Raw genomic sequence first — 25,093 nt, forward strand, 5'->3', positions numbered from 1 at the left:
AGCAACTACAGTGATAATGCACTTTAGATAGGATTAAACCATGTCCTTGAAGATCCCAACACTTTAAAAAAAAGTTTACTTATTATTCATTTCACTCTAATTAGTAAGAGTAAAATAAAAGAATTTATCTTACAAACATTTTCAACAATAAGCATAAAAATTTTTTAAATACCTTTCTGGTTATTTAACAACAACAAAAAAAATGGCCTTACTACATTGCCCCCATCTTCTTACTATTCTAGTTTGTTGAATTTTTACTGTAATATATGTGTAATTTTATACAGAAGACTTTTTATCTTCTTTCTTGTGACCAGAGATGAGCCATAGTTAGAAGATAAGAGGAGGAAAAAGAAGACAGAGTAACAATCAGAAATAATATAGTGTCTGCTTGAAAAATGACTGGGTCCTCAAAACTTTAAAGGAGAATTTGGATTTTCTTTAGCCCTCTAGAAAATTGATTAATCATCAATTCCCTTTTTTGCTTCTCAGAATTTCTTAGCATTATCTCCCATTTTCTAGTTTCTTCTGTCTCAAACATAGAAAGTTATTTCTATGCCTTGTTAAGGCCTATCCTTCAGCCTCTATCCTTGATCCCATCTCTTCCTATTGCCCTCTGGGCCTTGCTTCTGAAATCTTCTATACTCTGTCATTCATCTTCAATCTCTCCCCACTGGTTTCTTCTCATCTGCATGCAAACATACTAAAAATCACATAATTCCATGGTTGGAAGGAACCCCGGGGACCATGAAACCCACCTAATATGTGACTGAGAACCCTCTACAACATCCTCAATTAATGATCATCCAGCCTTTCCTTGAAGAACTCTGTAATTGGAGATCTCAGGATTTTCCAGTTATTAAAACAAACAAAAAACCCCCCAAACAAACCCAACCCTATCCCATGCAGTTTCCCTCCTATATTTTTTCTCCCCCTCTTACTGAACTTCTTGAAAAAGCTATCTGTACCAAATGACTCTTAATTCCATCGGTCTCCATACCATGCCACATTTACTCCAATCATCTTCCCTATTCCAATGGAAATCCACCCAGAAAATGAGTCTCTGATAGGTGAGCTTTCACCTTATCTTGCCTGGAAACAGACCTCTATACCCCTTTTCCTGCCTTGAAACCCCAGTTTCCAGTGCCCCTTTATGTTTTATCTTCTCACACAGAATGTAAGCTTTTTGAGGTCAGAGACCATCCAGCTTGCTTACATTTGTAGCCCTACTACTTTAATACAGGGTATGATACCTAGTAAGCACTTAATAAATGCTCTGTCTACTACTTCATCAGTCACTGTTCCTTAACCCTTTGCAGGCTGTTCCTAGACTGAAACTGCTTTCTCAAAGATCACTTCCAAATCCCCAAATCCAATGGTCCTTGTTCAGTCCTATACTCTTTGATTCACTTCAATTCAACAAATATTTAAGGGCTTTTTCCTTGTAAAACTTCATGCTAGAAGCTTGAGCTCACAAAGACAAAATCTAAGTAGTCCCTGCTCTGACAGATTTCACATTCTGTGGTAGGTCAGGGCAGAGGAATGAGTAAAGCAGAGACACAAATGGGGCAGGCTTCACAAAAGTACCACTAAGCTATAGGGAGACTAGGGTTCCTGGGGTGGAGATGGGGAGGAAGTGAATTCCATATAGGGGAGATGTCCTATGGAAATGCCCAGGGACGAGGCCTAGAATGTCATTCTGTGAATAGCTGGTAGTCCTGTCTGTCTGGAATGCAGAGTTTATGAAGGGAAATATTATGAAAATTAGGGTGAAAAGGTCAGTAGGATACAGACTACAAAGTGTCTTTAATGTCAGGCTGAGGAATTTCTATTTTATCCTAAAGACAGTGGGGAGCCACTGACAATTCTTGAGTAGGAGTGAAATGATCAGATATCTACATACCTTAGGAAAACTATTTGAGCTGATTTGTGGGTGCTCAGTTGGAGTCACCTCTATGCCAATGACTTCCAAATCTACATATCTAGTCCTCTTATCTCTCCTGAACTCCAATTCCTCATTGCTAACTGCCTCCTGAACATCTCTGCAGGATGTCCTACATGCATCTCAGACTCAGAATGTCCAAAACCAAATTTGTTATCTTTCCCTATAAATACTTTATTTTTCTCACCTTCCCTCTTTCTATCAAATAGCTCACCATTCTTCCAGTTCACAGGAGTCATAAGAAACTGGTCGAGGAAGAAGAGACACTGCTCAAGGCCAAATGTCAAAAGCTTCAGAATAATCAATCAGGAGGATGAGGGAGAAAAGGCCACTAATGTTTTTAGCATTCACTATAAAGCAATCATTGATAACCATGGAGAAAACAGTTTCCATCAGTAGTGGATGAAGCTGGAAACCAGAATGAAAGGGAGTAACAAAGTGACTGGATAATAAGAAATTAGAAACAGCAAACACATACAGTTTCTTCTAGGAATTTGGCAGTGAAAAGGAAGAAAGATAAAGGATGAGGAGATGCAGGGTCAAGGGCGAATTTTTTAAGGATGAGGTAGAAGAAAGAATGTTTATAGACAGCGGGGAAGGAACCAATAGATGGAAACTGAAGTTGAAAAAGAAAGATGGGACAGACTTCTGAAGGAGAAGCAAGGGAAAGGCATTGAGGACCCAAGGAGAGGTGTCAGCCTTAGGAAGGAGAAATGCGGTTTCTTTCTCAGAGAAAAGGAGGAAAAAGATGAGTGAGGATATAGAAACTCTACCTCATCTGATCCATTGACCACCCTGAATTTATAGATACTCTCCCATCCCAGTTTACCTACCTTTGACTATTCCTCAGTATCCTCTGCTGACTCTTCATCTTCCTCCCAACCACTTAAGATTGTTCTGACCCAAAGTGCTGACTGTGGTCCTCTTACTACAGAATTTCAGTATGAGAAGGAACCTCAGAAACCGTCTAATCCATCCCTGAGCTAAAAGAACAAAAATGGTGGTAAACCATAACTTGACAATTTCCAGCAAGGGAGAACTCATTCCAGCTTTTGATAGCTCTAATTATTAGGGAAATTTTACTTGTATCAGTCTTAAAATTGTCTTTTTTGTGTCTTCTACCCTTTGATCTCTGTCCTGCCCTGGGGTGTCAAGCAGAAGTTTTTTCTTTAAGATAACCTTTCAAATACTTGAAGAGAGCTAGAATGTCCCACCCCCAACTCTTCTCCAATATAAATATTCCATTAATGAGTCCATATAATATGATCTCAAGACCTTTCACCCTCTTGATTGCTCTTCTCTGGATACTCCCCAGATTATCAACGGCTTTCCTAAAATCCATCATAAATACTTCATAAAATGCATCCAGCACTGAACTTCCCCACTCCTTATCTCTCTTAACGCAGTCTGAGGTTGTATTAGCTTTCTTGGATATAATATCACAGAATTGAATCTTATCATGCTTGTATCCTCAAACCCCCCAGATGTTTTTCAGATTAAATAATGCTGTATAGGCATGGCTTCCCCTGTGAACTGGTCCTTGTTTGAGAACCAAGGTCCTTGTGAACTTTACTTTTTTTTTTTTTTAAAGCAATCGGGGTTAAGTAACTTGCTCAAGGTTACACGGCCAGTTATTTCTGGGTGGGTGCTGAGTATCTGAGCCCAGGATTTGATCCCAGGTCATCTTGACTCAGGCAGGTGCTCTTACTCACTGTGCTACCTGGCCGCCCTCTTTACTTTTCTTTTAACCTAAGTGTAAAACATTAAATATATCCCTATTAAATTTCTTCTTGTTAATTTGACCCAGTGTTCTGACCTGTTAAAATCTGTTGCAATGCTATTGTTCTGTGTGTTGCTCATCCCTCTTAGTTTGTATCATCTGCAAATTTTAAAGAACATTCCATCTCTACCATTATCGAGTTATTGATAAAGGTATTAAACAGCACAAGGCCAGGAATAGGTCCCTCTTCTAAGCTATTACTGACTACTCTGTGGGTATGGTTGGGCTGCAAGTCTGCTGGTGATGCTATCTAGCAAGATGTCCAAGAAGTAGAATTGAAGTGAGCCTGATATAGCAGGTCAGGTGAGGAGAGATTAGGAAGCAGGGCCTGAGGGCAGAAATTTCAGAGGTGAGAGGGTTAAAACCTCCAGGGCATGGTTGCTGGTACTAAGGAAAGGCCATCTGTGAATCTGGTTTTATTACCACTTAAGTCAGATAGTACAGAGAGGGGTCTGGGAAATGAGGTGATAAGAAAGGAAACCGGAGGGCAGAGTTCTATGGCTTCTTCTTCTGATGATCTAAAACAAGTCATTTAATTCAACAGAGTCTTGGTTTTTCCATTTGTGTAATGGAAATTGTTCCTTCTCACTCTCAACCAAAGAGAATGTAAGTTGTCTGAGGTCAGGGACTATTTTGGTTTTGGGGTTTTTTTTTTTGTTAACCATTCCCAGGACCTAGCACACTGGCTAGCCTATAGAGGTCACTTAATAATAAATATCTACTGAATAAATGAATGCTTCTTCCAAAGCAGTGACCTTGGCATACAGGTCATAATGTTAAGCTTACACTTATCCTTTCTTCTTTAATTAGACAGACATTCAAATACAAGTATGAGAATTATGGACAAGGAACCTTAGAAATCATCTACCAGGATGGGGAACCTGTGGCCTCAAGGCCACATGTGACTTTCTAGGTCCTCAGGTGGGACCTTTTGACTGAATTTGTTTTACAGAACAAATCCTTTTATTAAGGGGATTTGTTCTATGAGGTTTGGATTTAGTCAAACCGCTGCACTTGAGGACCTGGAGGGTCACATGTGGCTTTGAGGCCACAGGTTCTCCACTCTTAACTAAGCCACTACCCTATTTAAAACATAAGAAAACAGGCCCAAAGAAGTTAACTGATTTGGCCAAGATTATATAGCTATTATTTTAGCTGTTTAAGAGTTTGTTAAAGGTTTTGCATATTCGGATAAATGAAAAAAAGATTGGTATAATAACAGATTTCTCAGTGTATAAAATTCATCTGATCTATATCAGTAAATCAGTATCAATATGGGTTTTCAGCCATGATCTGATAAGGGATCACCACCCTCCCTTGGGTCTTTGGTACCTACTGTGGCAGATACCAGTTAATTATTTGTAGTCTTCTATCAAAGAACTAGATGTTTTAAAAATATTTGGTAAAATGAGATTCTCCTATCTCTGGTAGTAATAATAGTAGTAGTCTTATATCATTGTATTTTGTCCTAGACAAAAACAGAGCTTTTAAACTAAAAAGGTTTTTCTGTATTTTGAATTCATAGTTAAAAAATAATCTTCCTATGGACCAACGAGAAATTTGGCTGATTGTGACTGATACCACACTGCAGTTGGAAAGTGCTGGCCTCCCAAAGACTGTGCCAGTGTGTGTTACATCATCATGTGTAATCGACCTTGAAGTCATGGAAGCCCTCACAGATGCAACATCTCATACCATCTTCTTCAAAGATGTCCTACAAGAAAATGGTAGTATTAATGGTTTGGGCTCAGAGATGGGTAGATTACAGTCAAGAAGTGATACTATATGCCCTCCAAATATTTCCAGGTTCAAGGTATAGAGGTGTTAAGTCTCTAGTTTAAGATAATGGAGACTGTTGTCATAATGGCCATTCTCTATCAGCTCTTTGAGACACTTGTGACTTATGGAATGGTTCATCTACAGCGAGTGGGCATTACTTCTCTGCACACATGTTTCCTCTCCTTATGAGGCATGAACACTTACTTGTTCAGGGCCTAAACAAACTGACCAGACTCCGGCCTAACTTTTTTTTTTCCTATGTCATCCATCATAGTTTTTGATTGCTATTAGGAGCTGCAACTTATTTTGCATTCTGCTCCTACTGCCATTGCTAAAATGAATTCACAGTCTAGCCCTTGGAAGTTCTTAGTGCCTCCAAGGGTTCACACTCTGAGCAGGCTGAGGAGAAACCTTTTATACAATCTCATTGACTACTTCTTTATGCTTGCTGGAAGTCACAATCAGTGGTCTTGGAAGAAGCAACACACCTTCCTTTAGACTTAATCCAAGATGTGTGACAAATGCCAGTTAGGTACTTACAGGTGGGTTGCTTTTGACCACCTTGACGTGGAGATCCAGACTACCTGAAGCTATTTTCTCTGAGAACACTGTTGAAAACAAGTAGAGTTTAAGAAATTGTAAATGTGTAAGCTTGAATCAGTCAGCCTATTTTTCCAGGGATCAAGCTAAAATCCTGCCTGAATTGTGTTTGGATCCAGGGTTTGCATGGTTTTTCTTTTTTTTTTTTCCAACCTATTATAATGTACTTGTTGAGAAGCCTTGGGGCTTATACATAACACAATGCACATTTCATTGAAGACAATCTGTTGGAATAAACCTGACACATGACTGAGCTTTCTCTCATGACTCTAAGTAATTGGCAAAGGGCATTGTCTTCATCGGCATGAATAATTAACCTTTTTCTTCATTGCTATAATAATCTTCGGTGTTTCTGTTGGCAGGTAGACTTATTTGTGTTGAACGAACTGTCCTCATGCTTCAAAAGCCCTTTTTGTACAAGGCTGCTAGTGCTGACACCACTGAACTGACTGGCCCAGTTATACTAGATGAATTGGATTCTACCACTCACGTGAACTCCATTTGTAGCATACAAGGTTGGTAGCGACCTTAATGGAAAATATTATTTTATACTTTTAAAGGTATTGTCTTATGAATCATTTACTTTGTGTGCCAGCCAATCTCGACTTTCTAAGGGTTAAAGTCTTTTGTATTACTGATTGTCTTGGTTTACCTCTAAGCCTCAGTTTTGTCTGTCAAATCTCTTATTTCACTGTGAGGTTATGGTAAAAATAAATAAATATTGTTAATGAAAGGTTACCCCCAAGTATTAAAATTAGTAGAAATAACAAGCACTAATTTTGAATCAAGTGGGGCTAGAGTTTAAACATTTTGGGTTGGCATCCTCAGCACAAAAATGACTCTCCAATCCTGTTTGTTGATTTTGGAAGGGAGCGTTGTGACCTTCCTTCCCCTCCACAGCTAACAAGGTGGCCCCTTTCACCTGTTTCTCCTCCTCCTCACTTGGAATATGGTTCATTTATTACTACTACTATTTGTGCTTGAGCCAACAAGGTCTTAGGTATTGTCCACGGTATTTCTTTTAAATCAGACTTACCTAAAGAACAATAATGATGAGACCAAATTCTGACTGAACAATCCTGGGAACAACATTGATGCATCTTTGGAATTAAAAGAGTAGAGCAGAATAGATCTTCTCTTTCCTGAAGGAAATGAGACTCTAAGCCTGAGATTGCTGGCATTTTGCTGATGTTGGTGCTGGTATTTCATATGATGTACCCCCAAATGCCAGCCATAGGGTCACAAGTGTTGTCCACTTTACTGCTTACACATGTGAAAGACGAACATTATATGTATGTGAGCATTAAACATCCTCATTCTAAAACTAAATGAAATGAAACCCCCAAAACTAAGAAAATTGCCTTGCTACAATGTAAGATTTTGCTGGTGGAAACAGAAATGTGGTCATATCAAGGTCTAGTGATGGCTAAAGGGAAGAATGGACTTTTTTATTGGAGAAACATAATTTCTGTGTGAGGCATTATCTTTTTCTTTTCAAAGATTGGGTTCATTGGTTTCAAATTTGCTTTGTGTTTAATAGATATAACTAAGTCAATAAGAAAGGTAATTTTCATTTTCAAAGATTTCAAACATAAGATCTGAAGGTTAATGGGTTGACACTCAGAGTACATTAAAACAATGGTAACAGAAAATTACTTGTAGACAATGATAAGTTAAAGTAAAATTAAGTAAAGGACAGGAACTAAGAAAAGAAATATTCATCTATTAAATACAGATCTTAATTATAGAGCTTACCTATATTATGTTATCAGTTATTTGCTCCCCTGATGATCCCCAGAGAAGAGTACCATCTTTAAAAAAAAAATACATTCTTAATCTTTAAGCACTGGATTCTTTTCATTTCCCCCTCTCAAAAAAAAAAAAGTACTCACTTTCCCTGAATTCCTGCATTTCATTTAACATCCATTCACCCAACAAATATTTCTTCAATATTTAATGTATGTGCAGCATTGTACAAGGTGTTTCTGCACCTGTTCTACATCTTGGTCTATTAATTAATTAGGGAAATATTTGTAAACTATGTGCTCTATGCATAACACTGGGTAAGGTACTGGAGAGATAACAGAAGAAATTTGACTCAATAATTCTGTCCTTCTAGGGACCTACAGTCGAATTGAATCAATGGGGCATACCCACATGAAGTGGTTAAATTCAATATATTTTCAGTTCTTGGGATCACAGAATGGGGAGATCAGTGAGAGCTATAGCAACCAAATCTAATTTTTCTGATTGTAACATTCTTCTTATGCTTTTATGCTTTTTCTCATCCATTTATACTGGGATGAAAAAGATATCATTGTTATGTTTACATAGTTTTGTGCTATTATGTTTGTAAAGGTTTGTGTTCATTTTTTAAGAGGTGGGGCTGCCAAAGATCACAAAGGGAGTATGATCAGAGACATCTGTTTAACTGTTTCATGTAGCACCTAACACAGGGCCCCACCAAAAGAGAATTGTAATAAATATGCTGCTTCTAATAATTACTCACTTCTCTCCTCTGACACAGCCACCACTCCGGTACAGGCCCTTACCACCTTATACCCTGATTACTGCAGTAACCTGCTGGTGGGTCTTTCTGCCTTAAGTCTTTCCCCAGCCCCATCCATCCTCCATTCAGCCACTAAAGTGATTTTCCTAAAACACACGTCTGATCATGTTAGCTCCTAATCAGTAAACTCCAGTGACTTTCTGTTGCCTTCAGGACCAAAACCAAAATGCTCTATTTGGCATCCAAAGCCCTTCATAACCTCGCCCCCTTATACCCTTCCAGTCTTCTTACACCTTACTCCCCAACATGTGCTCTTTAATATAAGGACACTGGCCACCTAAGTGTTCCATGAAAAAGACCCTCCATTGTGGGGCATTTCTCTGGCTGTCCCCCATGCCTGGAATGCTCCTCCTCCTCCACTCTTGACTACTGACCTCCCTGGTTTCTTTTAAGTCCCGACTGTAGGAGGTCTACAAGAAGTTCTCCCCCAACCTCTCATAATTCCAGTGCCTTCCCTGCCTTAGTAATTTCCTATGTATACTGTCTGTAGCATACACTGCACATATTTGTTTGCTTGTTGTCTCCCTTCTCCCCATTAAATTGTAAGCTTCTTGAGGGCAGAGACTGTCTTTTGCCTCTTTTTGTGTCCCTAGGACTTAGCACAGGGCCTGGCAAATTAATGGTGATTAATATATGTTTATTGAATTGAATTTGAATGGTGATAATTCTGGTGCCTATTGTATAAATAATATCTCCAGACAGAAGAGCCACTCACAATATGCTCTCAAAAGCCAAAAGAATAATTCTCTGTTGTATCTACATGGTACTCTCTAAGAATCCCAAAATGCACACTTCCTTTATGAAGCTTTTTCTGACCTCCTCCCCATCTCCCAACTAGAAATGATTCTTCCTCCCCAAATCTCTCATGCCTCTCTATTTGGCTTTTTTCCCACAATTTAGCCTATCCTGAAGTTATTTGTATACACATCCTATCTCCCCCCCCCCACTAGACTGGAGGCCCTTTGAAGGTAGCAGCTGTCATTTTCCATCATCTCTGTGTTCCACAGGACTTTGTGTCTTAACTCAGACATGTATTGGCTGTGTGACTCTAAGGAAATCACTTCATCTCTCAGTGCTCGGGAGGTTGTCTAAGACTAAGTTGCAGGGAAGATGCTGACCTACATTGGTAGAAGGATTTCTTCACCCAGGAGTACTTTATACTAATGAAGTCACAGGTCCAATGCCTATCCCCAGGACTTAGTGAAATGCCTTGCACACAGTAGGCACTTAGGAAATGCAGAACTGAATTCCAAATTCTATTCTCTTTATCACCCAAACACTGAGGATGGTTAACATCACTCACTGTAAATGATGGTAAATGGCAGAGACTTTTGAAGGGACTTTATTATGGGTGGGAAAAAAATGAACTTCAGATTCTAAAAGGAGTATTTTTTACCTGCCCTTTGGGTACTGAGATAGTGCCAGTGGTTCGTTATTTTTGGCAAGGCTTAGTTTAATGTATTATTAAGTCTTCTTTCCACTTGGGCTATATTCTCTACATTCTGAAGTAATATCTCATTCTGTAAGCAAGTGACAAAGGGGGAAGGGTCAGGCCTCAGCCTGACTCTGCCCCTTTAAGTCCCAGAGAATTTCTGATGACCTACATCGCCATAATTTAAGTCTGGAGGAGCCTATAGATGTTGGATTACATGGATCCTTTACAATAAATATACATACATCCTATATATGCATACATACACACACATAAAAAACTCCACATAATGGAAATACTAAGCTGGCTTGCATATATTTATGGCTGTTACTAAATATACTACTTCCCTTTATGTGCAAAAGGCCTTGGGGGTTAAAGCTATTGCCATTAATGTCTGATTTTATATGTTCTTCAATATTACCTTCTCTGTGCAATTCCAAAGAGCAGCTAAAGCTTCCCATCTATACTAAGGTGACCTGACTCACAGGCCACCATCTTCAGAGACCAAGAGAAGATTTACTTGCCATAGTTTGTTGTCCTTAAGTGGTTTTCAGTTGTGTCTGAGTCTTTGTGACCCCATTTGGGATTTTTTTGGTGAAGATACTGGCATAGTTGGCCATTTTTTCTCCAGTTCATTTTACAGATAAGTAGGGCAAACAGAGGTAAGTGACTTGCCCAGGGTCATCCAGCTAGGAAGCATCTGAGACCAGACATGAACTCAGGAAGGTGAGTCTTCCTGACTCCAGGCCCAGCACGCTATCCAGTGTTCCATCTCGCTGCCCCTTACTTAACATATCACCCCCTTTCTTCTTTTAAGCTTGTTAGGTGCTCTAGGCTGTTGTGTAAGACTGATAACAAAGACTGTTATCCTCTTTGAAATAAGAGGCTCTGTCTTTGTGGTGTGAGGTAGAAAAAGCATAAATTTTCAGAGATCCTCCTTGTTGACAAGGCCCATGTGGACTTTTTACTAGTTATAGAAACTGATTGGGGCAGGAAGGTTCCAGTGCTTTCTGTAGCCTGTGAGGTCATCACCATCAGGGCCAGCCTCATCTCCTCACTCTCCCTCAGAACCACATGTCCAGTAAGTTGCCCATTCTTGTCGCTCCTCCAACCACATCTCTCCCATCTGTATTCTTTTCTTCACCCACAGAGGTTGTTGTTTAGTCATTGCAGTCATGTCTGACTCTTTGTGACCCCATTTGGAATTTTCTTGGCAGAGATACTGGAATGGTTTGTCATTTACTTCATTTTATAGATGAGGGAACTGAGGCAGAGTTAAGTCACAAGGCTAGTGTCTTAGGCCAGATTTGAACTCAAGCCTTCCTGACTCCAGGCCAGGTACTTGTGTCTATCCACTGCACACCTCAGTGCCCCAGTCACACAGGTACCACCTATTTGGTCATGCCCTCAATCACCTTTCACCTGAACTTGACAAAGGCCTCCTAATTGGGCTCTGCCTCACTTCTCTCCTCTTCAGTCCATCTTCCACATCCTCTACATAGCTACCAACATCATTGTCCTAAAAAATGACCATGTAACTCCCCTACTCATTAAACCCCAATGGCTCCCTGTCACTTCTAGGATCAAATAAAACTTTCCTTTTTTGACTTTAAAGCTCTTTACAATTTGGCTCCAACTCACCTTTCTCATTACATGTTATGACTCTTCTGCACTCTGGTCCAGCCAAGTGGGCCACCTTTCTATTCCTTATATACAACACTCCATGTCCTGCCCCAGGCCTTTTACACTGACTCTCCTCCATGCCTGAAATGCACTCCCACCTTACCTCTACTTCTTAGAATCCCCGATTTCCTTCAAGTTTTCATCACGACTTTCTACTACATGAAACATTTTCTAATCCCCCAAACCTCTGATGTCTTACCTGCCTCCATGATCTCACATCTGTTTCGTATTTACATGTCTCCCCCAATAGAATGTAAGCTTCTAGAGACTAGGGATTACTTCCCTTTTGTCTTTGCCTTATGTCCTCTGTTCTTGGCATGTAATGAATGCTTCATAAGTGGGAATTGATAGTTTGTAGTTCTTGGGAAGATATCCTGGGATTTTGAGCTGGAAGAGAAACTAGAAATCACCTAGTCCAACTCCCTCCTTAAACTAAACAAGAGGGTTGAAGTCATTTGCTCAAGGTCATACAGATGTGGATGTAAACCCAGGTTTTGTGACTCTGGCTCAATGGTCTTCCTATGACTTTGTGCTGCCTCATCTAGACAGAGCCAGTGGGCTATTGTTCAATTACATATTGATCAACCAAGACATAAACATTTATTGAGTGCCTTCTGTTGCCAGGTAAATGCTGGCAATACAGAAAGAGGCCAAAGACAGCCCCTGCCCTCAAGGAAGTGAAAGGTTGTTTCTTCTGTCCTCTGTTCATTTTTCCCCAGAGTGGTCTAGACTCCTGTTTGTGGCTGAACTGGTTCTGATTGGTTTCTTTTTTTTTCTTTTATCTTCTCATTTTACTTGTTAAATACACTGTAAGTAAAAGATTTTCTTTGGCTGCTCTTAATGTTGATTTTTTTTTCTTAATCTCTTCAGTTGAGGCAACTTAAAGATTATCACTGGCCCTTCCTTCAAGAGTTATATTTATTGTACTGATAATGAAAGGGATGAGCCCCTGCCCCAGGAGTGTTCTGTCTACTGTTTATTTTAGTTCTACAGGGAAACAGGATTAAAGTGCACTCACAGATAGTTTGTGATTAAAAGTTATGGGACTTGGATAGCGATACTTTAACAAAGATGCCCTGAGAACAAAGCTTCTTTAAACAAAGTTGGAAAATGCTTGCAGGCTTTGGAGAAATTCTTTTGTTTGCAAGGGTTAAAAAGGGAAAGACCGTGAGTGGCACTGTTTCTGGTACAGGCCTGGCCGAGGGGAGAGTTTCACCTTTGGGAATGAAGCAGAAAATACTACTTGGATAGGCTGTGGTGATCGATGTGCAGTTTCCACTCTCACTGAGCAAGGTACCATGCTGAGAGAGGCAGAAGGGACCTGCCATAGCCTACCTTGCTTGGCAGGGGAGTGTGTACCCTGCCGTAGTGTAATATGTGACAGCTCTCTGATTTCTAGCCCTGACGATGGCAGTAATTTCTGAAGTAGCAGCTAGGTGGCACAGTGGATATGAAGAGGTTACCCATAAAGAGGCTTAGGGTTGCTCTGGAGACCCCAAAATACCAACACGCTGGGTCCTGCTGAATGAATTCTACTCAAGTCTTCTCTCAGCCAAAGAAAAGTAAAGTTTATTAAAAATTGGCTTGTATTAGACACAGAGTAAGTCTGTGCTAGGCCATTCTACAGTGGTCTCACAAACATCAAGACAGGATGGAGTCTTATATACAGAAGGTTGTGGGAGGAATCTAGGGGAGGAGTTTGGGGAGGGTTTTCAGGAGGAGTTAATGAGGTCAATGAGTGATTAAGGGTGGGAGGTTGCTGGAGGCTACAGACTATGGTGGGCTAGGCCAGTTCAAGGATGGATTGATATTTTGATAGGCTCCAGGGTGGGAAGTAGATGAACAATGGATGGCTAGGCTAGTAACTAGGCTAGAGTTAGTAGTTAGCAGTTAGTAACTAGGCTAAAGGTCTGGGCTCAGCCACAATGTAAGGCTTATTGCCTCATGCAAATGCCTCATCAAATGATTTAATCAAAGTTTAACAGGGTTCCCAGAGCCTGTACCTCAAGGACTTAAGGAGAGCTTGAGGGGGCTCCCAGAGCCCATACATACCTCATCATTCCCCACTCAAACAAATGGGACCCAAATTCCTTTGGGGTTAAGGGTAAAGGTCTCAGCTTCTGAAAGTGCTTCCTGCTGGCAAGGGGGCGTAGAGCTGTCCCTGCCTCTCTGGGTCCTGTTCAAGGGGGTCAGACTTCACATTCAAGGGGTCAGACTCTGGAACATGGATGATGCCAGGTCTGGTGGGCTGGAGAACTTGGATTCAGTCAGAGATTTGCATAACCTTGGTGGTTATCCAGAGGTTGATGGCTTGAACCCTGGAGGAGACAAACCTGGCAAAGAGGTGAAGCAAACAAAGACCAAACAGGCACCAAAAAAAAAAAAAAAATAGAGAAAAGACAATTTCCCCGGTATAAAGGACAATTTTCCTAGTTGAGCAATTAAAGATGACTATGTCAAGGCCAAAAGAAAAAGGGCAGTTATAATTTCGCCTCTTTTTATCCTTCTTGCTGGAGGGGGCTGGGGCCTTTCTAAACACTAGCTTGAGGACCTCCAATGGCTCACAGGAATATTCTGGAGTCTGGAGGGGTGAAGCAAGAGGTGGCACTGGTTTAATCCTAGAATTATGAGTCCAGCTGGGGAGACCTTTGAGTTTTACTGCCGTTGGAGTGGTGAGTATGACTCGGTAGGGTCCCTTCCATTTAATATCTAACTGTTCTCCCTTTTGGGTTTTCCGTGACTTTAGATAGATCCAATCTCCAGGTTGTACTGCAGCTGGACACTCCTTTTCATTGCCAAGAGGTTTTGGGAGATACTTATTGGCATATTCAGTCAGAGCATTCCTGACAGTTGAGTTGCAAATTGGGTAATTAAATGCTGTTCTGGGTCCATCAGGATGTCAGAGGTTAGGAAGGGCCTCCCATATATGAGTTCAAAGGGACTAAGCTTGATATTTTCCCAAGGTGTGATTCAGACTTTGAGCAGCCCAATGGGGATATTCTTAACCCAATCTTCTCTGGTTTCTGTGCATAGCTTAGAAGGACTCACTTAAGGGTATGATTTATTTTCTCTACTTTACCAGAGGATTTTGGATTTCAGGCTGAGTGGAGGTAATAATTGATTTTAAGTGTCTTTGCCACTGCCTGGGTTATCTGTGAAATAAAAGCTGGGCCATTGTTGCTCTGTAAGGAGCCAGGCAAGCAAAAACGAAGTATGATTTCCTTTAATTGGAACTTTGATACCTCCTGAGCCTTTTCAGTTCTGCAAGGGGAAGCTTCTACCCAATTAGCAAAGGTGTCAACAAAAACCAGAAGAAATTTGAAACCCCTACATGGGGGCATATGTGTAAAATCTATCTTCCCGTCTTCACCTGGGTAGGTAACCCTCCTCTGGACAGGTTTTAAAAGGGGAGGAGTTTTGACTGCCCCTTCAGGATTCACCTGAGCACAGGTTGGGCAGGTCCTTCAGACTTGTCTGATGGTTTTTCCCAGCTTACTGCCAGTAAAAATGGGCTTTATCAGAGACTGGAAGGCATTCTTCCCTAGGTGTGTGGCCTGGTATAAGCCAAAAAGAAGCTTCCACTGACTTTCCTCTGGAATAAGAAGTTGTCCTGAGGGTGTTTGAAACCACCCAGAGGAGGAAATAGAGGATCCCCTTTCCTTAGCAAGGGCCTGCTATTGAGGGCTGTAGGAAGGAATCAGGGAGCTGTGGGAGTAGAGAGGCCAGTACAGCCAACTGGTGAGTAGCATTCTTTGCTGCAGTGTCTGCCAGGCGATTTCCCACAGCCTGATGAGTTTCTCCTTTCTGGTGACCTTTGCAAAAGATAACAGCTACCTCAGATGGCTTTTGAACAGCTTGGAGGAGATGTGAAATCTCCTGTTCGTGTTTAATAGGGTACTTTTTTGCTGTGAGATATCCGCTTTCTTTCCAAATTGCTCCATGAGCATGTAGAACATGGAAAGCATATTTTGAGTCAGTGAAAATGTTTACTTGTTTATTTTCCCCTAGCTCTAGGGCTCTGGTGAGTGCTATCAATTCTGCCTTCTGGGCAGAGGTCCCAGGGGGCAGGGGTTTGGCCTCTATGGTTTGGTAAAGGCTGACCACTGAATATCCACGTTTCCTGACCCCTTGTTCAATAAAGCTTGAACCATCTGTGTACCAGACTGCTTCAGAGTTCGGGAGAGGAGAATCTTTCAAATCAGCTTTACTGGCATAAACACAGTCCAATGTCTCCTCACAATCATGAACCAGGACATCTGAGTGGGCACTGTCTGGGAGGAGGGTTGCCGGGTTAAGTGTGTGGCACACCTGAAGAGTGTGCAAGGCTTGATATTTGGTGAGCCTGCCACTAGCCAGCCACTGGTGGCCCTTTGCTTCCAGGATGCTCTGAACTCGAGGGGGAGTTAGAACTTTCAGGGGATGACCAAGTGTAAGTTTAGAGGCTTCTTCAATTAGAATGGTTGTACCGTGTTTCCCCAATAATAAGACCTATCCTGAAAATAAGCCCTTCCCTTTACTGTGTAAGATTCCTCTAAAATAAGCCCTCCCCCGAAAATAAGCCCTATTGAGATTGCTACTGTAGTGAAGGTGATCCCCTGCACTACACGCTACATTACGGTACCCTCTGTATGCACCGCCCCTCCCCCCCGGGTGAAACGCACGCCACGCTCCCAGCTGCATCCAATCAGAGCTTCAGCAGTGAGCGCGTCATCCTGTTCTTCCCCAGTGATTTGCTTGCTGGCGCCATTGAGAGCAGTGCCGCGGAGGAGAGCTGAGGCAGGACAACATAAGCCCTCCCCTGAAAATAAGCCTTCTGGTGTTTTTCTTTCAAAAAAAAAAAATAATAAGACAGTGTCTTATTATCGGGGAAACATGGTAGCAGCTACTGCCTGGAGGCATGCAGGCCATCCTACAGGCTCAGAGTCTAATTGTTTTGAAAAATCGTCAACTGGCCTGGGGTCAGGTCCTAAGGACTGCTTTAGGACTCCCAGAGCCTGTCCTCTCCTTTCATCTACATACAGAATAAAAGGTTTTCCTAGATCAGGTAGGGCTAATGCTGGCATGGTGTTCAATTTAGCTTTCAGAGTCTCAAAAACTTTTGTCTAATTGGACCCCACTCAGGGCCCTGAGTGGAAGCATAGAGAGGCTTAGTAATAAGGCCGAAATTTGGGATCCAGAGCCTACAAAAACCCAGCCATACCTAGAAAAGTTCAAAGTTGTTTTTTAGTGGCTGGAATAGGTATAGACAAGATTGTCCTTTTCCTCTCGGAGGTTAAGGAGCAAAGGTAAGAGTTAGTTCATGGCCCAGATACCTTACAGACTGGCATGCTATCTGGACTTTATCCAAAGAGACCCTATACCCTCGACTACCCAAGAAATTAAGGGCTTCTGCAGCAGCAGCCAAAGAGGCCTCCCGGGTGAGGCTACAAATAAGGTTATCATCCACATACTGGATTAAGCTGCTATCAGTTAATTTCAGATCCTTTAAATCCCTTTAAAGCCTGGCCAAATAAATGTGGGCTATCCCGAAACCCTTGGGGCAAGACTGTCCATGTTAGCTGACTTGGACTTGTTTCCCCAGGAAGTATTCATTCAAATGCAAAAATACATTGCAAGTCTGTGTTCAGAGGTATACAGAAAAAGGCATCTTTGAGATCTAGGGTGGAAAACCCTTGGGTGCCCTCAGGGATCTGAGTAAGTATTGTATATGGATTGGGGACTCTGGGGTGTATAGGGATGCCAGCTTTATTAACAGCCCTGAGATCTTGAACCATTCTGTACCTCAAGGACTCAAGGAAAGCTTGAGGGGGCTCCCAGAGCCTATACCTCATCAGATAGAATGCCAGGCCTGGAGTCAGGAAGATTCATCTTATTGAGTTCAAATCTGACCTCAGACACTTACTAGCAGTGTGACCCGGTGCAAGTCATTTCACCCCGTTTGCCTCAGTTTCCTCATCTGTAAAATGAACTGGAGAAAGAAATGGCAAACCACTCCAGTGTCTCTGCCAAGAAATCCCCAAATGGGATCATAGTTGGACACAACTGAACAACAACAAAATTATTTCTGATAATAAAATGTGTCATTGGAATGCTTTCTTATTGTTAATAGACATATTACAAGCCTCAGTTTCTGCATCTATAAAATGGGCATAATAATAGAACCTACCTCCCAGAGTCTAGTATGTAAAGAGCTTTGTACACCTTTACTGTGGCTTGAAATCTTAGAATATTGACTAGTACATGTGGGCCTTACTTTTTGCTGTGTGTTCATGAAAATTTGTATGTAAATCATCTGGACATTCTGAGTATTTGGTGATTTAAATGGTAGGGATGCTATCTTTACCAGTGCCCTTTGCAGTCCCTTCTCAACTTCTCATCACGGGGGATTCTTTCCTTCCATTGATCCATAGGTACTAGCATTCATCTGTTCTCTCTCATTTTTGTTGTGTGACTGACTCCCTTTTCTAGTCAAATTTCTTCTCACTAATGCCTTCTATTCCATTTCTTACTCACAGCATTGTTAATATGCTTCAGGTTTTCCATTGATCTTTGGGTTACCTGTGAGTTTGACCTTTCTGAGATCCTGGTGTTCCATAATTTCCAGCCATATAGCATCACTAGGAGAGAATGCTCATGCTGAAAGGGTAGGAGGTGGTATTTGTAGCAGCAAGTAGTGTGGGATAGTCAAAATCACTTTTAAGACCATTTACTAATTTAGAGAGCAACTGTGAGCTATTCTAATAGAGGGCCTATACACATCAATTCATGTGCAGTTCTTAACATAGTTCTTATGATGTAATCTGCCATTCAATTCTGGGCTTATACCAAAAAAAAAACAAACCTGTGTGTGTGTGTGTGTGTGTGTGTGTGTGTGTGTGTGTGTGTACTAACTCAAAGACTGCTTGTCCAAGTGATTATCAGAATCTGAAGTTGAATTTTTTTATCCACTTTGTCATCCCTGTGTAGAGACCCAATCTCTTTTGAATTGCTCTGTGTTTCACTAGGGTGACTTTATATCCTTATTCCTGGACAAAATGCAATTAAACTTTTATAAACAGAATCTAACTTTAAGTATAATAGAAAACCTTGTTGGTTTTAAAGAAATACCATTGTGGATTTGCCTATTAATAGGATGATCACTTCTTTACATTTTTTTGTATTAATAGTGCTTTTTAAATCTCGAGTTTACTTAAGAATAAGGCACACCAGTAAATGCCCAAGGAAATATTTAAACAGACTTTTGATAAATTGTAATGAAAAGATTCCCAGTAGTAAACCAGAACTCTCATGGGGCATAATGGTGGTGTAATGAATAGAGCACCAACCCTGGAGTCAGGAGAACCTGAGTTCAAATCTGGCCTCAGACACTTAACACAAAAACTAGCCGTGTGACCTTGGGCAAGTCACTTAACCCCAATTGCCTTACCTTCCTCTGGGCTCCAAAAGAAGCAAAAAATAAAATAAAATAAAAAAACCCAGAACTTTCAGGTGCCATGCAAACATACCAACCTAGCACAATCCTGTGCCCACTATGCCCATCCCCATTTCAGTAACACAAGGTAAGTTTCAGCAGCCACATCTGAAGGTTTCCAATTATATGCTCGAGTACAGAAAGGATTAAGAAGGGGGGACAGAGGTGGATGTATATGTCTTTATGTGTGTAGACAGAAGTAGAGACAAAGACAGAGAGATTTTGCATATGTGTAAATATGTTCAACTCTAAGCAATACAATGCGTTGGCCACCACACAGTGCTCAAAGGAGAGTGAGAGCAATCAAGGCTTCTTAAAAAAGAACCCAGCATTTAAACTGAACCTTGAAGAATAGGTAGGAATTAGACAGAGAGAGCCATATTATATGGAAAAAAGTTATGTAGAAAAAAGTTTGCAGACCATTCCAACTAGAAAATTGTTTTAGTATAGGAGGGCTTTAAAAACATTTTTTAAATTTGATTTTCACTTTTAGATTTTGTCATCATTACAAAACCCCGTGAAGCCATCTTCTTGGGTAGTGGAACTAAGTCAATCAAATGTGCAAACACAGCTGTTATCACAAAGTGTACCTCTGCTCTGGCAGGACTACAGTGCTGCCAGATCTCCTGATAAGAACCCGTCTAACTAGGGATTAAAAGAAAAAAAAAGCCTCAGCTGCAGAATAGCAAACTAAGATTGGTCATGCCACCCACTCATTAACTCCCACTTCCAATCAAGTTCCTTGACCCAGGCACAGACTTCCATTGAGTACAAGGACTCTGAGCCTTCATCCTGCAGTTATCACCAAAGGCCCTGCCAAGGCTAGCCCAGATTTAACTCCTTCATGTTAACTGGGCTACGTTAATTAAATTTAAATTTCACTTCATTTATGTACTAAGAGGTGCCATTCTTCCTTTCTTCTGTTCCTTCAGCTTCATCCTCTTCCTTCTGCCTTTCTTCCCTTTCTCCCTGAGCCTCCAACACACCCACTTCCCATCTGAGCTCCTTATGGCCCTTTTCTACAAATGCCTGAGGAATTCCCTGGGAAATCCACAGAATGGATTTGCAGCTAGTTCTAGCAGTGACCTTAGGGCACCATAGTAGGTTTGAGGTAGAAGGGACCTTAAACCCCTTATTTTGCTAAGGAAACTAAAGCCCAGAGAGGTCAAATGATTTTCTCCCAAGGGTACAGAAGCAGTAAGAAGCATTGCTTGGCCATATAAATTCCCATCTTCTGACTCCTGGACCATGTTCCCTCCAATCTGCCACACCACCAGCTTCTTGTCTTGATGTCATGGGAATCATAGGACTGTACTAATTTTAGTGACTTGCTCAATTTTGAACATTTACCTTAGGCTGGGTCTGAAAGATACTGATGGAAGTCAATTAAACTGTGACTGGTTCAAAGGCCATTATGAAGGTGATGCCTTATGGAATCCGTGTGAGTAGAGTGTCATAGTAAATACTAAAATTTGTGAATGTACCCATATTTTTTCCATATTAGCTGGGGAGTTATTCATCTTAGGACACCTAAAATTTAATTATTTTCTTTTTCTTTCTAAAATTGATTAAGTTAGTGCAGTAAAAAAAAAAATTCACTAGATTTAGACCCAGTTGATTTGGATTCAAATCCTAGTTCTGTTACTTTTTAATTGTGTGACCCTACATAAGTCACTTACTCCTGTTTGCCTCAGTTTCATCATCTAGGAAATGAACCGGAGAACAAACTGGCAAACCACTCCAGTATCTTTGCCAAGAAAATCTCAGATGGGGTCATGAAGACTCGACTGAAACATCATTGAGATAGCATACTCTTCTTGTAATGGCTTATCTTTACCTCTAGCCTAATATCTTTTTTCTCTTCATTCTACAAAGAATAGGACTAGATTAAAATAGTATTTCATGTGCAAAGATGGAAAATGAACCAGTAACTACATTTCTATAATACCTCTTAGAAGAGAAGGAAAATACTTTTATTTTTCCATAGAGCTGTCCAACTCCAAATAAAAGCAAGAGAAATGCTGAGTGCTTCACCCCTTCACTCAGGAAATGTACCAGGGTGCATGGGTACCTAGGGGGCGCCATAGTGCACAGAGTACTGGGCCTGGAGTCAGGAAGACCCATGTTCCTGAGTTCAAATCTGGCCTCAGACACTTAACTAGCTGTATAACCATGAACAAGTCACTTAATCCTATTTGCTTCAGTTTCCTCATCTGTAAAATGAGCTGGAAAAGGAAACAGCAAACCTCTCCAGTATCTTTGACAAGAAAACCCCAAATGGGGTCATAAAGAGTTGGACATGACTAAAAAACAACTGAACAGTGGAGTGTGTAGGTGAACATAGAAAAGAGTTAAAGGCTTTTCAGAGAAACTTTCACATAAAATATCTAAGTTCCACTGTGTGTCAAATTGACCTAAGTACATAGCCTGCAGCATGGTATGATAGAAATGGGCCTTCATAAATTCCTGTTGAGTTGAATTGAAAGAACCACTAGCCCAAGAATCAGAAATACTGGGTTTAAGTCATGACACTTACTAGCTGTGTGATCTTGGGCAGATAACTTGATGTCTCTGAATCCCTGTTTCCTTCTTTAGAAAAGAGGGTGATAATAATACTTGCCTAACTGGCATGAGGAAGGTGCCTTGTCAGTCATAAAGGACTACAGAAATATGACAAATGCTCATTACCCTTTTTCTACATTGGATTTATTCTTTAAGCCAGAAGAAACCATTTAATCCAATTATTTTTAGGCACCACCAGTCCTATTGGTGATCAATACTAGTGTCTACCCTAAGGTATCGTGAACATTGGTTACTGTTGGTAGTGATATCATTAGCACTAACTTCTTCCTCTTTGTCATTATTTACAAACATTTATGGCAACTTTTTTGTTTCATAGTATTTTCATTTAGCATTCCTCAAAAGATTTAGAACAGGGTGGCTAGGTGGTTCGGTGAATAGAGCACCAGCCCTGGAGTCAGGAGGACCTGAGTTCAAATCCGGCCCCAGACACAACACAAAAACTAGCCATGTGACCTTGGGCAAGTCATTTAACCCCAATTGCCCTCCAAAAAGCAAAAAAAAAAAAAAGATTTAGAACAACATTGGTTTTTTTTCCTATCTTACACAATGAAGAAAATGAAACTAATTTTTTTTTTTTAAATTCAGAAAACATCTATTAAGTGCCTAACTGGGTAAGAGCTTTATGCTGGGCACTGTGGTATGATAAGGTGTGGTCTCTGCCCTCTGGAACTTACAGTATGATAAGGAAAACAAGACTTATGCACAGCTCTTATAATTAGTGTGCCTTATAGTTAGATATCTGTGTATTAAAGAAATTCCAAACAACCTACTATGTGAATTCCAAGGAGGAAGGTTGTTATTAACAGAGAGAATTAGGGAGGCTTCCTGAAGGAAGTGGCATTTTTGTTAGACTTTAAGGGACAGGTAGGCATCTGGCAGGTAAAAAGAAGAAAGGAGGATATTCTGGGCATTGGAGCAGTACATGGAACTCAAGTGAGAGAGAATAGGAAACATTTGGAGAACTTTGAGAGAAGCAATATGAGATAAGGCTGAGAGGGAAGCCATTAGATAGTAGATGGCCTTGAATGCCAAGCTAAGAAAATTGAACTTTCCTTCATAAACAATATTGAAACACTGAAGATCTTTGAATTTCAGAGTGATGGGTACAGATATAGGGAATATAGCCAGATAGGGAAGGTTAGTCTTACTAGAAAGCTATTATATGCGTATCATATTGCTTGTCTTCTCAATGGATGGGCAAGGAGTTAGAGAGAGGGAAAGCATTTGGGACTGAAAATAAAAATTTAAATTAAAAAAAAGAAAGCTATTATAATGGTCCAGATAGGCTTTAATGATGACCTAAATTATGGTAGTGGCTATAGGACTATAGTAAAGGAGAAATATAAAAGAGATATTTCAGTGGTAGATTCAACAGGATTTGGTAGCTGGCTGGATATGAAAGATGAAGAAAAGGAATGAGTCCAAGAAAACACCAAAATTTCAGACACTAGGAAACTAGGTGAATGGCAGTGCCCCTGAAAGAAGTAGTGAAGTCAAAAGAAGTGTGGGCGGCTAGGTGGTGCAGTGAATAGAACACTGGCCCTAGAGTCAGGAGGACCTGAGTTCAAATCCAGCCTCAGACACTTGACACTTACTAGCTATGTGACCTTGGGCAAGTCACTTAACCCCAGTTGTATTGCCTTCCCCCCTCAAAAAAAACCAAACAACTCTTCAAAACCTGTCCCCTTCCCTAACTTTCCAAACTTTTTATATTTTACTACCCTTCATGAATTCTATGGTCTAGATTATTTGCAGTACGTGCAACATCCATGCCTGGAATGTTGTGCCCCCTCTCCTTCACCCTTAACTTTCCTGGCTTCCTTCAAGACTCAGCTCAAATCTCTCCTTCTGCAGGAGGCCTTTCTTGGTTTCCAAAGTTACTAATGTCTTCTCTTTTCAATAATCACTTCCTCTGTATATATTTTTGTACGTACCTGAATATTGGTACCATATCCCCCCATTAGAAAATATGCTTCCTGAGGGCAGGGAGTGTTTTTGTCTTTCTTTGTATTTCCTACCCCGTAGCACATACTAAGTGTTTAATAAAGGCTCCGTGACTGACTAACTATAGTGATGCCAGTGTTTAACAACGGCAGCAGCATTTATATAGCATTGTTCTGAACACTTTGTTATCTCCTTTGAGTCTCACAACAGCCCTTGGAGGTAGGTGCTATTATTAGCCCCATTTTACAGATCAGGAAACTGAGACAAATAGAAGTTAAGTGACTTGCCTAGGATCATTCATCTAGTAAGTATCTGAAGCCAGATTTGAACTCAGGTCTTCTTAACTCCAGGCTACATGCTCTATCCACTGAACCACCTAACTGTTAGAAGTCGGAGCATTACCCCAGTAATTATGAATTATTAGACACTGCCTTCCGGCTGCAGATTGGCCGAACTTTATCATTATCCGTTGTTGACTTTAGTCTGCTTTTCATCCAAGTGACTTACCCATTTGAAGTAGTTTTGCAAGTTTAATTTCATTAACGAGTGCCGATTTTCCAAAATCAGAGACTATTGTTCCTGTAACATCCTCCAGCTCTAATTTAATAATAATCATTCATTCATGTGTGTACTGCATGGTTTACTTTAATTGACAAAGCTGGCTTCTAGCTCACAATCCTATTGTCTCCTCTTCAGATCAATGTCTTCCTCTTATTTATTTTCCTCAGAGTGCAGCAGCTTGTCCACCACAGCCACTGAAAAGGATCCCACTTCTTTCTGTTTTTCTGAAAAGTTGTACCACATTTTGCATTTTTCCTCCTCTTTTACTAATTTCAACACTTTCCAACAAAGACAGCCTGTTTGTTTGCTTTTTTTTGCTGTTGTGTAAATGATATCCAGAAACCTTCTAATCCTTCCTTGTAACATTATTGTATGGGTCAAGGTGTTCAGAGCTTTGTCTGTACTGGAGACTTCACTGATTCTGAATATCCAGGAGGGAAAGTACCTGCTTTTACTAGTTGATCTTAGCATCATGGTCACGCTTCTCCAGGAAGCAGGTAGACGTTTACTCCCTTGACTATGATGTGACTAGCTTTGTTCCAATTTTGGTGGGAGAAGGGAAAGCAATGGCCTGTGGTGTAAGGGCTTGCCCAGTCCTTTTCAGGACTGTTTATCCACTTAGGGTGTCCACCTTGACCCAGTTCTCACCTGTGGCTCCAAGAAGCTATAGCATGTGCAGTGGCCACACTCTAGTAAACCTTCTTGACAGATGGGCTAAACCAGGTCGAGGGTGGGGTCAGACCTCTTGGTGA

The 25,093-nt window shown here is 40.8% G+C and overlaps 1 protein-coding gene and 1 long non-coding RNA gene across 10 annotated transcripts in view; one reads left to right on the top strand and one right to left on the bottom strand.

Annotated features, from left to right (window-relative positions):
- The window catches only part of SPIDR (scaffold protein involved in DNA repair), a 593,302-nt gene that overhangs the window by 541,407 nt on the left and 26,802 nt on the right, over positions 1–25,093 (top strand). For all 9 annotated transcript variants that reach the window (XM_069099903.1, XM_069099905.1, XM_069099904.1 and 6 more), the window contains 2 exons: positions 5,245–5,446; positions 6,461–6,613. In XM_069099903.1, the coding sequence (XP_068956004.1) occupies positions 5,245–5,446; positions 6,461–6,613 (355 nt within the window). The remainder of the gene's footprint in view (positions 1–5,244; positions 5,447–6,460; positions 6,614–25,093) is intronic.
- LOC138170518 (uncharacterized) overlaps positions 6,622–25,093 on the bottom strand; it is a 53,200-nt gene continuing 34,728 nt past the window's right edge. Inside the window, exon 3 of the long non-coding RNA XR_011170646.1 lies at positions 6,622–7,909. This is a non-coding gene — a long non-coding RNA (uncharacterized lncRNA). The remainder of the gene's footprint in view (positions 7,910–25,093) is intronic.

This window comes from Petaurus breviceps, unplaced genomic scaffold (assembly GCF_028583685.1).
Source record: "Petaurus breviceps papuanus isolate PSGF00001 unplaced genomic scaffold, PetGlider_PUasm1.0 38, whole genome shotgun sequence".
Lineage (NCBI taxonomy): Eukaryota > Metazoa > Chordata > Mammalia > Diprotodontia > Petauridae > Petaurus > Petaurus breviceps.